The sequence below is a fragment of the Asparagus officinalis genome, chromosome 1 (assembly GCF_001876935.1).
Source record: "Asparagus officinalis chromosome 1, Aspof.V1, whole genome shotgun sequence".
Taxonomy (NCBI): domain Eukaryota; kingdom Viridiplantae; phylum Streptophyta; class Magnoliopsida; order Asparagales; family Asparagaceae; genus Asparagus; species Asparagus officinalis.
In genome coordinates this window covers 66749726-66766663 of record NC_033794.1, presented here as the reverse complement: position 1 = coordinate 66766663, position 16938 = coordinate 66749726, and the positions used below count along the sequence as shown (strand labels likewise).

Sequence of the window (16938 nt, the reverse complement as noted above, 5' to 3'; positions counted from 1 at the left end):
TGAATATGAATTCTAAACAGATAACCCACATATAAGCCAAACATGAATAAATCATACATGAATATCATAAACCATATATGAATTTGTAAACCATATGTGGATTTTTCTCCCCCTTTGACAACATCAAAAAGGGAAAAAGAAACAAATTAGGAGCAACGCTCCCCCTGCATATAAGCACAGATAATAAAAATGTATACCAAAAGCTCCCCCTGTCAAATTGAATAAATGACATCTATTGAACAAATATAGGAGCTAAACAACAATTATCCATCAAAAATAATCATAAACAGTATATAAATCAAGGAACTCATCATTAGCAACTTATATTCCACAAACAAAACATGAACATTGTTTCAACCATGCATTGATCACAGAAAAGATAAACTAACATAATAAGCTAGAGAATATATTAGCGATAAATTGTTTGACAAATCATCATCAAAACTATAGGGTCAACAAGTACATGGCAGTAACAAAGGTGATTAAGAAAGCGGTATGGATACGTGGCTTGGTTGGTGTCTTGGGTATATCTCAAGAGGTTGTTGAAGTGCACTGCGACAGTCAAAGTGTAATTCATCTTGCAAAGAATCAAGCCCATCATGCTTGCGCCAAGCATATTGACATTCGATTTCATTTTATCAGTGAGATAATTGAGAGTGGCAAGATTTGACTGACGAAAATTGAAACTAAGGAGAACCCGGCGGACATGTTGACAAAGGTTGTTCCAACAGTCAAGTTTATGCACTATCTTAACTTGATCAATGTTCTTCGGTGTTGATGCCTTTCGGGGCGATTTGATGGCGATGGTTGTTGAAGAGATCAGATGTTACTTGGGTGATGAAGACTATTGGTGGCTTACCATTTTCTCCAAGGTGGAAATTTGTGAAGTTGGCTATATTGAAAGCCACCCACCGGTGGCTCATATTGAGCCACAAATTGTCAAACCTCTCTATTGACTACAGAGCCTGAACACAGTGATGGGTCCCACATGATTTGGACGTGTTTTCGAGTCCTGTTTGGATTCGGATTGGAGAGTTGTTTATCTAGTTTGGCTCCTATTTGGATTCGGATTGGGGAGTTATTTGGCTAGTTGGATTCCTGTTTGGATTCAAAATTGGGAGTTGTTTGGCTACTTGGACTCGAATTTGAGGGAAGTTATAAATAATGATTTCTCTATGTATCTTTGACAAGAAAAATTGAAATTTGTTTTGGCTTTGTAAGGGAGAGAGATTAGAGTTTCTAATCTTCTCCGTCTTCATTGTAACTTCTTGATTAATAGTGGATTGTCGATCTCGCCGGTTGTGGATGTAGGCATCTTGTCAAACCACGATTAATCATTGCCTTTTCTTTGTGAGGTGGTTGCACATTCGTGTTTGTCTCTACACTTATCACCTTTAATTTTTTTTGATGTGAACCACCTTTACTTGCTAAAATGTTTACAGTGCGACACTTTTTTAACTGTTCACCATGAAAAATTAGATATTCCCATTTTACCCCCATCTTCTTCCTTTCAACCCCTAACCCTAACCCTAGCGTCCTCTATGCTCCTCTTCTACAAACCCTAAAACTCTAATCCTAACCCATGGCTGCCACCTCCCCTAAAACTCTAACCCTAACCCATGGCCGCCACCTACCCCAAACCCTAACCCTGATCCTAGTTCCCACTTGGGAAGGAATGGGAGAGTGGGAGGTCAGGGAGGAAGAGGGAGGATGAGAGAGAGGGGGAGGGGAGTTGGGGGAGGAGGGAGAGGGCAGACGGGGAGCAGAGGAGGATGAGGAGGTTAGGGTTAGGGTTAATATTTGTAAGGAAGGAGATGAAAAATAAGAAAATAGTGAGGGTAAAATGGTCATTTCGTGTATTTTTTGGCTGAAAATTGGATTAGGTGTGACATTGCAAACATGTTAGCAAGTAAATGTGGTTTACATAAAAAAACTTTAAGAATGATAAGTATCAATTTGGGTAAAAGAATATAGTTTTGATGTAAAAACCCATATAATTAATAGGTACTTAGAGTTTGAACCATAACCTTGCGTGTTTTGGCAGAATACCTCGTTAGCTACGCTTCAGGTGTAACTTGACTGGGCTCGGTGATGAACTCGTGGGCTCGCTAACGAGAGCTAGCCAACTTTAATTGATAATTAAGAGTTGAGCCTGGCCCTCTGTTTAATAAATTCCACACACTAAGTGGCCCTAAATGATACAGATTTCGCTTAAAGCGAAGTCCAAATAATCATGATTTTTATTTATTTATTTGGATTCAGGCCTCCAAATTAATAGATATTTAAGATATCTTATCTCTGGTCATTCTGCAAGCTTTACCTTTCTCAGGTTTATACAGTATGTGCACGTTTTAGCTTTCTCAGATTAATATAGTATCGTGTGAGTAAATTTTGTCTAGAGTTATGTACATGAGCGTCATATTGCAAATAGGCTTGAAATTTTCTTCTTGACGTGATGATCACGCACATATTACATGATATTTTATGCTTGATTTTTATGTTGATAAATAAACAAGAAGAAAAATTATTTCTTCAGCCGTATTCGTCAATCGTCTAAGCCAGTCATGATTTGCTTGAGAGAAAAGTTAGAATCAATATGGTTCAAGAGAGTAATAGTATTAGTTATATTTAGAACAATCATGATACTTCATCTAAATGTTAAATGGATTGTGATAATTAGTCTTAACTTTGCCAAATAGAGACTCCAAAGCAGTAGTATTCAAGTTTGTGAGAGAATGCGTAGGGTCAACTACAACTTGTCACTTATCACCAAAATCCATGTACAAAACTATAAACTAAACTTTAGGAAATCCAACTGTTAAGGCAAGTCATCAATAGACTTTCTCTACTCCAATCTCCATGCCCTTGCAATCTCATCATCTTCAATTCCCAATTCATTGGTTTCCTCTCAAGTTTCAGGTACTCCCTTCTTGAATCTAATGAGCTTTATTCATAGATCTCTTACTATTTTCGAACTTTGATTGCAAACACCCAACTAATTATGAAGTTAGTCACGGGAAGCCTCAATCTCAAAAGAGGTGTGTATGCCCTCATCATTATCTTTGCATTGCTTGCATTTGCATTTAGTACTACAACCCTCTCAAGATTCTACTCTCAGAAACCTTCCTCTTTCTTCAACAACTACCTAAACCCCAATATTGATCATCAAGAAGTCACTCTCAACAATCTGGTCGATACCATCATCGAAAAACTAGTCGAAGAAATCAGAGAGTCAAGATCATCTAAGGACAAGACAAGAACCCAATATGCAACTTTCCTCACCGAGATCCTAACTCTCACAGCCACAATCAGATCAAGAAGCCAAGAACACCTACACAGCCAGGAAGCAAAAACCGCAATAGAAGCCACAACCATCGATGAAGAATTCTTTCTCATTGAAGAAATTCGGAAGTACATCAGAATCAAACCCAACAGATTACGCAAGCAAAACTTCATGGGCGCCAACGGGACATTCACAAGCATTGGCCACGCTTGTTTCGCAATGAAAGAAGAACTGGAAGAGTACATGAACTATGATGTTGGTGATTTCTGCAATGATGACTGGAAACTAGCACAGAGATTAATGGTACATGGATGTGATCCTCTGCCAAGAAGAAGATGCTTCTCTCGAGCTCCTAAATACTACACGAAGCCCCTTTCGATTAATGAGAGTCTCTGGAATATTCCAGATGATCTAAATGTTCGTTGGAGTAATTATCGCTGTAAGAAATTTTCTTGTCTTGGTGAACTTAACGCAACTGGCAAAGGTTTCTTCAAATGTTCAGATTGTTTCAATTTGACTCTTCATGAGAAACCCAGATGGATCGAGCCTGTTTTTATCGATCAATCATCGAATGTAACTGCAGATATAATGATACAAGATGTTTTGATGATTAAACCTGGTGAAATTCGAATTGGACTAGATTTCAGTGTTGGTACAGGTACTTTTGCCGCCAGAATGAGAGAGTCCAATGTAACAGTTGTCTCTGCTACGATCAATCTTGGAGCTCCATTCAGCGAGATGATTGCTCTCAGAGGGCTAATTCCGTTATATCTGACGATAAATCAGAGGCTACCGTTCTTCGATAACACGTTGGATATCATTCACACGACGAGGTTTTTAGATGGCTGGATTGATTTTGTGCTGCTGGATTTTGTGTTGTATGATTGGGATAGAGTTTTGAGGCCTGGAGGGATTTTGTGGATTGATAGCTTCTTTTGTTTGGAGAAGGATTTGGATGATTATTTGTTTGCATTTGGGATGTTGAGGTATAAGAAACACAAATGGATTGTTGTTCCTAAGGTTGATAAAAATGGGAATGAGATGTTTTTTTCTGCTGTTCTTGAGAAACCAGGGAGGCCTTTTTGAGTTGAATTTAGATAGGATTTGCGTTGTTTGTTTGATGGGAAATTAAGATATTTTGTCTGATTTTAACCCTGTAATAGGAGAGAGGGATTCTGATTGGTGCTGAGTGATATTATAATAAAGTAATTTGATAAGTTCAGACAGAGAAAGAGAGAGAGATGTATAATGGAAAGCCCATAAACCGATGGTTTACGTGTATCGTTGTGACTTGTACTGATAAGTTTTCATTTTAGTGATAACACGGTTTAGACCGCTTTCGTAGTACATAATCTATATATATATTTCAATTTTATTATTTTTTATTATTTATTATTTATTTGTTTATTTTTTGCTTCAAAATAATAACTGCATTTATAACAGCTTTAGCAGTGGATATGATTTTATTAACCATGGGTGTGGGATTTTTTACCAGCAATGGTGGTAATAAATCAGTGAAGGAGAATGACAATGAGTAATAAAGTGTCAGATAAGCAGTGTATTGGAAGTTCTTAATTACACTTCTCATCTTCATGAGTATCTCATCCGTTACTAAATACAAGAAGAGAAATACCTTTTGAAGCCAAAATATGGGACCAATGGACAGAAAGCTGAGTTGTAAAGACTTTTTTTCACCTTTGTTTGCTAGGTTTGACAACAATAAATAGGAAAAAATGTATCAAGGCCCCAAAAGTAATAACTTCATGTGACCTGACCTCTCTTACTTTTCTCCATGTGCTGCATCCCCTAAATTACAGATCTATGTGATTCAGCCCTTTTGTATGTAATTTTCATTCTAACTAAGCACAAAGAGAGAGAAATAAATATAAAAGTCTAAAATACCCTCTTCCTCCTCTCTCTTGCTTCTCTCCAGATCTAAATCCGATCCTCCTTCCTCCTCTCCTCTCCTCCTCTCTCCTAACCCATTTACTTCCTCCTCTCTCTCTTCCTTCTTTTTTCTCTTAGACGCCGACATCCCCCTTCGCTGCCGCTGACCTTGCGTGCATGCTCCAGTCATATTGTTTGCTCCTTTTCTCCCACTAAGTTTTCCTGATCTATCTTTCCCCCAAAACAAGAAAAACCCTAATTTTCCCCGACACCAAAGGGGAAGAGGTGGCGAAGAACACGACAGAGAAGGCTGTGCGAAGGAGGACGGGAAGGAGCTCGATGTTACTGCAAGTTCCACAAAACATCCAAGCTATCAGTTTTTTAAAGAAATTTGTAATTTTTATTTGAACATCGTGGAAACATGAAAGTTTTAAAGATATACCGGGTCAATGTGATTTTTTGAATAATTTTATATGCTAAGTTGATAATCACATTTTATTACAGTTTTATACCCTAATTATCTATTTTATATGAATAAATATACTACTAATAATTGTTTTTATCTTTAATTACAGGTTAATGAAGAATAAATCTCAAACTCTAATCTCTCAACAAAAAAAACCTTGATTTAATGAAGAAATGAAACCCATGAAGCCAAAGGAATTCTTTCAAATATTTAATGAAGAAATAAATCAAAGCCCAAGAGGAAAATCAAGAGAAAATACCAAAGTCCAAATATTAAAGCCCAAAAGTACAAGCAAAGCCCAATGTCCAAGCCCAAAATCCAATAGAAGAAGAATTCTGCGGGCAGCAAAAGAAGAAAACTTGACATCGATGCCAGCATCGATGGGGGCATCGATGCCCGCATCGATGCCCGTATTGATGCCAGCATCGATACCACTATCGATGCTGGCATCGATACTAACGTACAGTTTGTTACGAATCAAATGCTAAAATTTGTTGTTTTTTGATAAGATTTCAATCCAATGGCTCTCATTCACTGATGTTTACTATAAATAGGGGTAGAGAGTGAGGGGTTAGAGGTATGAAAAATTTTGTAACTCCATTTGGAGAGGAGGGCTACTCTTAATTGAGAAGGCCTTCCAAAAATTGTAACTTTTGTTGCAATTAATAATAATAATTTTTTTCCACTTTAAATTTGTTTTTCTCCTCTTTGTTGAATGATGAGGATGGAGATGAAGAACAAATTAAAGGTTTGCATTTCTTTTATTTTTCTCTTTTATTTCTTAGTAATTTCTTTACTATTGCTTATTAGTTAGATTTACATTCATGCTTGTAGTGTAGATTTATTTTCTTATCTTTTTATTTCTTTTTACACTTTAATTTGTAGAGTAGATTTATTTTCTTACATTTAATTTTTGTAATATATTCTATAGTTTAGATTTTAATTCTTTGTAGTTAGATTTATTTCTTGTTCATAGTTTAGATTTTTATTTTTCTTTTTAATTTTGTAATTAGTTCATTTTCTTCTTGTTTTTATTAAGATGTGAAACTAATTCTTGTCGAAATCTTAGAATTGTATGATGCTAGTCTAATTTCCTTTATATTATGTAAATTATTCTCTTGCACTTAAAATATTCATGTTTAGGATAATCAACTAGAAAACTAATCAGTAGAAGAAGAATTTGATAATCTATGCTTATCTTAAATGATTTGATAGGTTATGCTTATGAATTCTAGGATTACTATCTTGTTGTTATTTTGATAGGTTATACTTTCCTTAAATGGTTTGATAGTCTATGCTTAATAAATCTAAGTTGAAATATGATAAAAAGAGAATAGTTTGTATTTTATATTTGAGATTAGTTAGTGGATTAAATTCTAGATTTCTCATATCTTAATTGAATCCTCCCATCTTGACTTTCTTGAATTTTCTTTTTATTCTTGATTTTATTTCTTGATTTTATTCTTTCTTCTTTCTCGCCTTGTGATTTCATTTATTCTTTGATTCTTTTTTTTTTCTATAAAATTCAATTTATTGTTACTTGCACATAAATCAAAACAACCACTCATCATATCTCTCTCCACAATCACACTTATTCTTTAATCCTATTTTGTCACGTACAAAACATAAGAACCAATTCTAATAATCTCTTAAAATCACCTTCCTCGTGGGATCGATAATTTTTTATACTATAACTTGATCAATTGTGCACTTGCAATTTTGGTACATAATTATGCCGCATCAAGTTTTTGGCACCATTGCTGGGGAAGGTGCTAAAATAGGATTTTATTATTTTAGTTCTTTAACTTGTGTGTTTTCTTGTGAAGGAACCGCTTGGAGCTTGAAAGTCTTGGATTGAAGATCAAGAACTTAGAGAATTGCTTCGGGTAAGTCCTCTTTCTAGTTTTCAATTCCACCAATTGCTTCGGGTAAGTCCTCTTTCTAGTTTTCAATTCCACCCTTTTAGCTAGCTTCACAATTAGAGACACTTAGGATTTAAAAAAAAACAAAAAGATTTTATTTTTGTTGACCATAATAAAATCCACCTTTCACTTGAACATTAACTAACAAGATTTCCTTAGCCCACAAATCACTAATTCCTCACTTCACAAATCCAAGCCTTCTAAAACTCATTAGACGTTGGCCCCTAAGGATTCGAGCTCAATAAGGAACAAGAAATCCTTAAGTGAACCGGTTTAAGTTTTCTGAGATTAGTTGGTGTCTAAGGCAAGGTTTAGGGGTTGCGTAAAGCGCTCCGCAAGGAAAGAGGTACTTAATTGATCTTTGATCACCCTCTACTACTATCCTTACCTGGCTAACTACCGGGGTAAAATTTTAATTTTTTTACTGTAGGAGTTTTTGATTAGGAGCTGGTCTAGTTGAGTTAGGCTAAACCCTAGAATTAGAGTTGCTTGAAAAGTGATTGCTTTGATTTGTTAGGATTTTTTTTTCTTTTTCTTTCTATTTTCATATATAAAAAAACTAATTTTTTATCTTTCCTTAAAAAGAAAAAAAAAATTGTTTTGGTGTATGCAAACTTGGGTTCGGGATAATTCTCATCATTTAATCCGTGTTGAACCAATTCAAGAAATAGCAAATCAACCCATTCTTCAGGATATATGTTACCCCACCAGAAATGCAATTCCATCTTGCATAAGACTACCCGAAGTAAATAGAGCAAATTTCGAGCTTAGACCGCATTACATAAACATGTTTCCCAAATTCCTAGGTAATGAAACAGAAGATGCATATATTTTTATCTCGGAATTTGAGGAAGTGTGTATTATGATTAAAATGAGAGAATTAACCGAAGATGCAATTAAGCTCAGATTTATTTCATTTTCCCTTAAGGACAAAGCTAAAAAATGGCTGTACAGCTTACCGACAAATTCCATCTCAACTTGGGAGGAATTTGTCGCCGTTTTTCTTAAGAAAATTTTCCCTATTCACAAAACGGTAAATCTTAGGAACAACATTCAAAACTTTAAAATTATCCCGAAAGAGCCATTCTGGAAATATTTTAATCGATTTAAAGTTCTTTTAATCCAATGTCCTCATCACGGTCTAGAAAAATGGCGACTGTGCCAAGTCATATATGAAGGATTGGACTATTCTTCAAAAACATCTTTAGAATCGATATGTCAGGGAGATTTTGTGAGAAAAAACACAGATGAAGCCTGGGAATTCCTAGAGAGTCTATCCGAAAAAATAATGCAGTGGGAATACTGTGATGACAGGGTTTCATCAGTTCCCCAATCTAAGTCTAGTGGTCTTTCTCTGGAGTCAAACATTGCTTCTGAAGCAAAGATGGCAACAATCCTACGGAGGTTAGAAGTGTAGGCATATAAAATTGCTTATAGGTCCCCTAGCATAGCTCGGCACAAACCGACGAACCAACGAGGCGACGAGATCGACGAATCGCACGGAAGCGACGGAATGCATCCCTACGCGTTCGAAATCAAACCAAGTGTTAAGGGATCAACGAGTCATCCAACCGAGAACAGACTCGGATGAATCACGATCGAATCAAGATCAGTTTCGGACTCGAACTCAGAAGCGGATTTACTGCCAAATCAGGAATCCGACTTACTGCCAAATCAGGAATCCGACTTACTGCCAAATCAGATCAACAATCAGAGTCAGCGATTGCCGCGCAAACGGCGTTTGACGACGCTCTGGTGGGCTCTCTTTGAGAGAGTTACGAACGCCCTGAACAGTGGAGGCAATTGGCGGGAGTTGGGTGACCTGATTGGAGGTCGGCCTGGAACTTATCTGACCGGGCGACTCTTCCTGCTCAGCATGGTGTGAGAGGCTTCGTGTGGCTATCCCGAGCTCAGCTTCAATACCATACAACTTTTTCTCCGACGAGGAGAACTTTCTTATAGACTTGGGGGGGAGTAGATACCGCGACGAGGACACGTACTCTCGAACTGTGGCTTGTCAACTCTCTCGACCTCCTCACGCCGGGATTGCCCAATCCGCGGTGCGACGCATCGATCTTTATGGCCGAGATTGCGGCTCCGGCACTGTGCGTCGCCAGACTTGTTCGCGTCTGGACAACACTGCCTGCTTTCTTTCTTAAGGAGATAATTGTCTCTTGACTTACAAAATTCCGGCTTTTATAGATGCGGTTACAACCTAAATCAAAGAAAGAAGAAAAAGTTAAAAATTAAGACTTTTCTTTTCCCTGAACAAATCCGCCGAGCTCCTGGTTTTGCGGCCGCTCGCTTGTGTGGGTTCTTTGCCCATGCGCCGGGTTGTTGCCGTGGGACCACCAGCGGCGACTAGACGGTCGGATCTTATCACGATTATGCGGGTAATTAGTTTCCACGAAGGTCAATAATGAGCCGGAGGTGCGAGGATTAATCCACCAAGCGTGAATAAAATCGCTCGATCTTCGAGATTAGACCCAAGCTTTAGATCCTGGAAGTATGATCGTTGAGCATCTCAGATCTGTCTCTTTCTTCTCTCGACGATGCTCGGTTCTCCTGCGGGATTGTCGTCGCGGATCAGATCTGTACGTCCAAGTCTTCAAGTCTTCAAAACACGTTGAGTTTGCTCTTCAATCCGGCAGAGTTTCGCTCTTGAAGCGTTCGACCCCTCAAAATGCAACTCTCTAGGGCCTATTAATGGCTCTCAGACTGTGCCGCGCAGCAGAGGAATGCGGCCACCCATAGCGGTGGCGGCACGGGCGACCACTTGGGTGCTCGGCCACCGATGCACCCCATGGGTGGCTCGGCTTTGGCCGAGCAACTATGGGTGGCCTCGCCTTAAGCGAGCCCTTTAGTAGTGGGCTTTTCCGGTTTTTTGGTTGTGTAAGTTTTCCGATTTTGTCCTGATTCGGTTGATTGAACGATTCTGCTCGCCTTGTTGGTTCGCCAATGCTTGGATTTGTTGGTCATGCATTTCTCTCATCTGCTGCATGGCCATCTCCATCTCAAACTTGAAACTTTCTTTCTGCTTAGCCAAAGCGTCTTCAAGCATCTTGGCCATCTGCTCCGCACTTATCATCAGGGCCTCGCGGGGTTGTCCCTCGCTGGATACTGTATTATCTGATGCCACCGCGGAGCCGGCATCAGATTCTTCATCTTCTGAAGGGCGTCTTGTCCGAATCCTACCATAAGTTGCTCGCTCTATGGTTCCGGACTGCAGACGGGTTCTAGGTCGGGAGGCTCTCAGAATCGACTCGAAATCATCTCGTGCCGATGTCCCTTTGCTCGTCATGTTGGTGGTGACCCTCGGAAATTCTCCGTCTTCAATCACCCTTCTTCTTCGTTGGAAGCGCCTAGGCCTTGGTTTTGGCGTCTCCGCACTGAGTCTTTCAAAAACTGAAACTCTTTCGGGGACCGCCTTAATGCAATTGCATTCAGACAATACCGCCCGAATGAGTTTGGAACAGGGACATTGAATTTCCTGTTCTCGGGGACTCCTCTTCCTGGTTCTGTTCGTACTCCCAGCACGATAATACAACTCGTCATCTTGACAGTCGGAGTAACCTATCGTGTGCGGGCACGACTTCTCAGGTATAACACTATCATTATCAGATGATAATGTTTCCATCTGAGGTTGGATCGCCTTCTTTGGGCTTTCAAAGGTTACACACCTAGAAATATGCCTTTGTGGGCGCGAGTCTTCAGCGTGCTCTTGGACTTCGATGCGCAAGTTAGTGCGCGCAGCTGCCTTGAGCTCTTTGTCATACTGGAGGTGACGGCGACCCCCAGTGTGTTGAGTCGTTCTGGGCTTCTTCATCGGGCCCAAACGCTCGTGAACTGGAGCTTTGCCTCTCTCGTCGGGAACTGGACCGAGGCGCTCCAAAACTGGCTTCTTCCTTCGGGATGATTCTGCATGATCTCCCGGAGTAGCCATAGGAACTAACGGCGACTTTGGTTGATTCGCCGGAGTTTGACCTTGCTTAGAAGGCTGCACTGGTTGCTTTTTGGCCTGAGTCGCCACTTCAGACTTAGACTTCCAGACTTGGCGGGTTGATGGTGGCTTCTTCGCCTCCTCCTTTTGCAGCTTTCTACAGGCTTCCTGAGCTTGAGCCCGTGCCTGCGCTGACATCGCGCGGCGCTTACGAATACGCTCTTCAAGTGTTGAACGATTCCGTTTGACGCGGATCCATTCGTTCTTTGGCGGCTTGGAAGAGTCGCCGTTCATTGGCGGTTGAGGCTGTTTGCCTCTTCCATTCTTCAGATCCGCGTTGTAGCGGAATCCGTCCGTAGACTCCATCGCCTTAGCGAGTTGCCGTGCAAGGCGTTGACCCGTTCATTGGTGGTTGAGGCTGTTTGCCTCTTCCATTCTTCAGATCCGCGTTGTAGCGGAATCCGTCCGTAGACTCCATCGCCTTAGCGAGTTGCCGCGCAAGGCGTTGACGACGCCTCTGGCGGGCTCTCTTTGAGAGAGTCACAACGCCCTGAATAGTGGAGGCGTTGGCGGGAGTAGAGTTGACCTGGTTGGAGGTCGGTGGAATTTCATCTGACGCGACTTTGGCGTCAGCTGGGTTGAGAGCTTCGTTGGCTTCTCGAGCAGCTTCGAACCAACGAACTTCTTTTCTCCCGGAGGAGAACTTCTTGGACTTGCGGGGGGAGGTAGACCCGGACGAGGACACGTACTCCTCGAACTTAGCTTGGTCGAATTCGTACTCGACCTCCTCCATGACCGGGATTGGAATCCGCGGTTGCGACGTATCGATCTCGATAGCGAGATCGCCGGCTCCCACTGTGGTCGCCAGATTGTTCGCGGGGAAAACTGTTGTCTTTTTTATTGAAATAATCGTCATCTTGGGTTACAAAAGATCCGGTCTTTTTTTAGATCCGGTTACAATTAAGTCAAAGAAAAATAAGAAAAATTACAACTTTGTTTCCTTATTTGTCGAACAAATCGCGAGCTTCTGTTTTGCGGTCGCTCGCTTTGTGGGTTCTTTGCCAACGCCGGGGTTAATCCGTGGACCACCGCGCGATCTAGATCCGGTCGGATCTACACGATTATACGGGTATTATTCCACGAAGGGAATAATAGCCGGGAGGGCTTAGTCCACCAAGGGAATAATCGCTCGGATCTCGAGATCTAAGACCAAGCTTAGATCTGGAGTGTGATCTCGTGTAGATCTCAGATCTGTTCTTTCTTCCTCTCGAAATCCTGCCTTTTCTGACGTGGATGGTCACCGAGGATCAGATCTGTACGTCCAAGTCTTCAAGTCTTCAAAACTCCGAGTTCACTCTTCAATCCGGCAGAGTTTCGCCACCGAGCCACCTCAGGGTGGCTCGGCTTTGGCCGAGCCACCTTGAGGCGGCTCGGTTTGGCCGAGCCCCTCTGGGTTTGCTATTTTCCGTCGTTTTGTGTTGTGTCCGTTTTTCGGTTTTGTCCGTGATTTGGTTGATTGAGACTCTGATTTGTTGATCTGATTTGGCAGTAAGTCTGATTCCTGATTTGGTAGTAAATCCACTTCTGAGTTCGAGTCCGAAACTGATCTTGATTCGATCGTGATTCGTCCGAGTCTGTTCCCGGTTGGATGACTCGTTGATTCTTTAACACTTGGCTTGATTCCGACCGTGTATGGATGCATTCCGTCGCTTGCGTGCGATTCGTCGATCTCGTCGCCTCGTTGGTTCGTCGATTTGTGCCGAGCTATGCTAAGGGACCTATAAGCAATTTTATATGCCTACACTTTGGGCAGTCTTTCTTCCAATGACCAGTCTCCTTGCACCAAGCACACTGATCTTTTCCTACTCTAGACTGTGACTTCCAATTCTTTCGGTTCGGATTCTTCCCTCTTGCGACCAACGCCTCTACTACCGACTCAGTCGAATTCTCCTTATCCTTCTTCCGAAGCTGATAATTCATCAATGCAGCAGTGACCTCACTATATGAAAGTGATGCCTTCCCATTAATCAGAGTAAGAACGAAGGTCTCATATTCCTCGTCAGGCAAGGAACTCAACAACAGCAACGCCTTGTCCTCATCTTCAATTATAACATCTACGTTCGCCAAATCTGCCAGAAGCTTTGTGTAGTGGTTCATGTGATCTCTAATGGAGGTTCCCTTCTTCAATTGGAAACGATAAAGCCTCCTCTTCAAATGCAAGCGATTTTCCACACTCTTGGTCAAATACTTGCTTTCGAGAATCTCCCAAATCTTCTTTGCAGAAGTCTCATTCATCACATCATATTTTAGATCTTGAGTCAAACAAGACCTAATCACACCACACGCCGTTCGATTCATCTTCTTCCAAACCTTCTCTTCAATCTCATCTGGCTTGCCATCTAACTCCAAAGTATCCTCCAAATTCTGCGCGTTCAGCGCATCCAAAACCTCGCATCTCCATAATCCAAAGTTGTTTGTGCCATTAAATTTTTCCACATCTATCTTCATAGAGTGGATATTCAAACTCTGAATGGTCTTCGCGCCAGAAGAACCACCCTCGACACCCGAAGCACCTTCTTTCCCCAACATCTTACGCACCAACGAACAAAGAATAGATCCAAAACTGAAAAGATGGGGTCTTTACCAAAAGATCCCACCTTTATCACCAAACGAAGCACTAAACGAGCCTCCAAATTGATCTACTCCTCCAACCAAACCCTAGATCTGGAATCTGGGCTCTGATACCACTTGTTGTGCGCAGCGAAAATTTCGGCAGAGTTTCTGGTGCACAATAAGAGAGAAAGATCAATAATAAGAATTCCCGTCTCACCAAGGAGACAAGAATCTGAAGCGGATATCTCAACCAAGTGAGATATCAGCTCTTCCTCTCATCAGTTCTAGGACTGACCTGCCGAGGGATCCTAATAACTATTACAATGACCACAAACTCAAACAAACCAATTTTACATGATTCGGCAAACTACCTAGTCCACGGGGCAAGGAGGGGTATCTACTATTAGAGGGAGATAATACAACTAGGGTTTACAACCACTCAATCTAAACCCTCACACAATTATCTCTCTCAAAAGCACAAAAGGACTCTTTTCACACCGCCAAAGAAAAGAAATCAACTGCGGTTCTCCTTTGCATGCCTGCACATGCCGTTCAAGACTCTATTTCTCCCCTCTGCCTCTGAAGAAGCCGAGAAAACTCCTTGCGCGCTCTTGCAGCCGTTCAAGACTCTATTTCTCCCCTCTGCCTCTGAAGAAGCCGAGAAAACTCCTTGCGCGCTCTTGCACCTGCACTCAGCCGCCCTTTCTTTTCTTTGCTGTGCTTTTTACCCTGTACTTGATCTGCTTTTCTTTGCACTAAGCCGCAGCCGCCAATTCAAAAAGCTCTCAATGAAACCCTCAACTTGCACACCTCCTTCCGCACCAAAGAAACCCTAGGACAAAAGGGGTTTTTATAGGCTATATTCGGGTAATTGGGTGGGCTCGGCTTTTGTCCGCTGAACAATGATCTTCACCCGGTTTCTCCAAGCATGTGGCCCCCACATGATTAATTTCTTCACGCGGTTACTGCTGCTGCCTTCATTTGTCCATTGGTTCTTAGCCTCCCACGTTTGCTTTATCTTTTCACGCTGGCTTCACGTGTGTTCACAGATATATTGTAAGAAAATATCTTACAAGATAGAATTCTAATTGTATAGTTATGAAAAATATTATTTTTATACTCGGGTAGTTATTTTTAATTGAAGACGATATGGAGTTTGTTATAGTATTAAAATTGTGTAAAGTATTAAAACACGGGTATTAATTTAAAGTTAATAATTAAAGTTTATATAAAACACGGGTAGTTAACAGCCAACTAAATAGATAACAATTCAAATCAACAAACACCTAGAATAAATCATTAAATTCAATTTAAAAATTAGAATTTGATTATAGATAGGGTAATTCAAACTTAATAGGGATATTTTTGTCTACAGAAAGATTTCTCCAAACTCGTGCTTTTAAAGGGAGTATGATGTGAGATGTACGTGTCACACGAAATGCATGAGTAGCAAATATTCCGGCACCTCGAAACTCATAAAAGCTATAAAATTGTAGCAAAGAGAATTTTCCAATTTACTTCACCACCTGATAATGTCTCATTGTGCTTTACATTGATTAGCAATAAGTCATGAAAGTTGCAGCCAAGAAAGTCGACCGCGTCCCAGTGAGTAGCAAATTGTTTCCGTATTTCTCTCACCCTAGTGTTGAAAACACGGTCACTATCTTCTATTGACGCTCCACAGACTTGTTTGCATTGTGCATCAGCCTCTCTTGAAACAATAGCCAAAGGAAGGGAATCCATTTTGCCAGATGCTTTAATTTTCATATTATTAGAATTAATATAAAACTATAATCATTGTTCCTCACCATAACTTTATAGTTTTGGTGTAATGTTAGAGAAACTAAATTTAAGATGATATCAGAGCTTGGTTTAAGGTTTCCCAAATAATAAAAATTTTCCAAATAAATAAAAATTTCCCTTTTAAGTTGCCGATCTCAGTCGCCGCAGGAGATCTCGGCCGCTACCACTGTTGATGAGTCTGTCGTTGCCACTGTCACAGATCTCGGTGGAGATCTGCTCAATCTCGCAATCTTCGTCGCATGAGACGTGATTGGCCGCTGTGATCTCTGTCCCCAAATTGTCGCCGCGATTTTTCAACACGATCTCCGCTAATTGAGAGCGATTTAATTAGAGATTTTGTTGAGATTTATATAACCTTATATATATATAATATTCGGGTTCTCATACCACACAATGATCAAAATAATTGGGCAGGGTGGTCCACCATTGTCACCAATACCTTACGTGGTGTTTGTCTGCTTGATCATCTCACCAATACGGGATCAGTTCTACCGTCCATCAGCATTGTTGCTTCATCCAGTACTGTTACATCTGATAGTGGCGATGTCGATCTTCAGACCGCTCGTGCTCTCTATGTCAAGGAGAGTTCGGACTGGCAGTTGCAAGAATTTCGTGTCATAGATTATGTCACTCGCTATGTTGGCTCCAGTCTCACTATCGAAATTGGTTCACTTTCCTCTGCTCGGGCCATGTGGACTCGCATCATTGAGTGTTTCACTGAGTGTTCTGGTGTGGGAGGCATATCTTCTGCAACTTGTTGCTCTATAATGCAGAGGTAGTTCCTCTCTGCAGTCTTATTTTGGACAAATACAAGCTTTTTGGACAGAATTACGCTCCATGCTTCCTGAACGTGATTCCACATATAAAGACTGGCTAGCCTGGTACGAACGGCATTAGGTGTATTAATTGTTTTAGTCCCTTCCTGAATATTCAACTATGGCTGATCAACTACTTCATCAGCCTTAATTTTTAACTTTGGCTGCAGTTAGGGGAGCTCTTACTGTTTAAGAGTCTCGATAGCGGA

General features: G+C 40.8%; 1 protein-coding gene across 1 annotated transcript; it reads left to right on the top strand.

The window, feature by feature from the left end:
• Positions 2847 to 4538, top strand: LOC109842702. The gene has a single exon (XM_020411565.1). It carries the CDS (start codon positions 3002 to 3004, stop codon positions 4367 to 4369), a length of 1368 nt encoding a protein of 455 aa, XP_020267154.1. The 5' UTR covers positions 2847 to 3001; the 3' UTR covers positions 4370 to 4538.

Coding starts and splice junctions, on each gene's coding strand:
- LOC109842702 (XM_020411565.1), top strand. CDS start 3,002: ATGAAGTTAGTCACGGGAAGCCTCAATCTCAAAAGAGGTGTGTATGCC.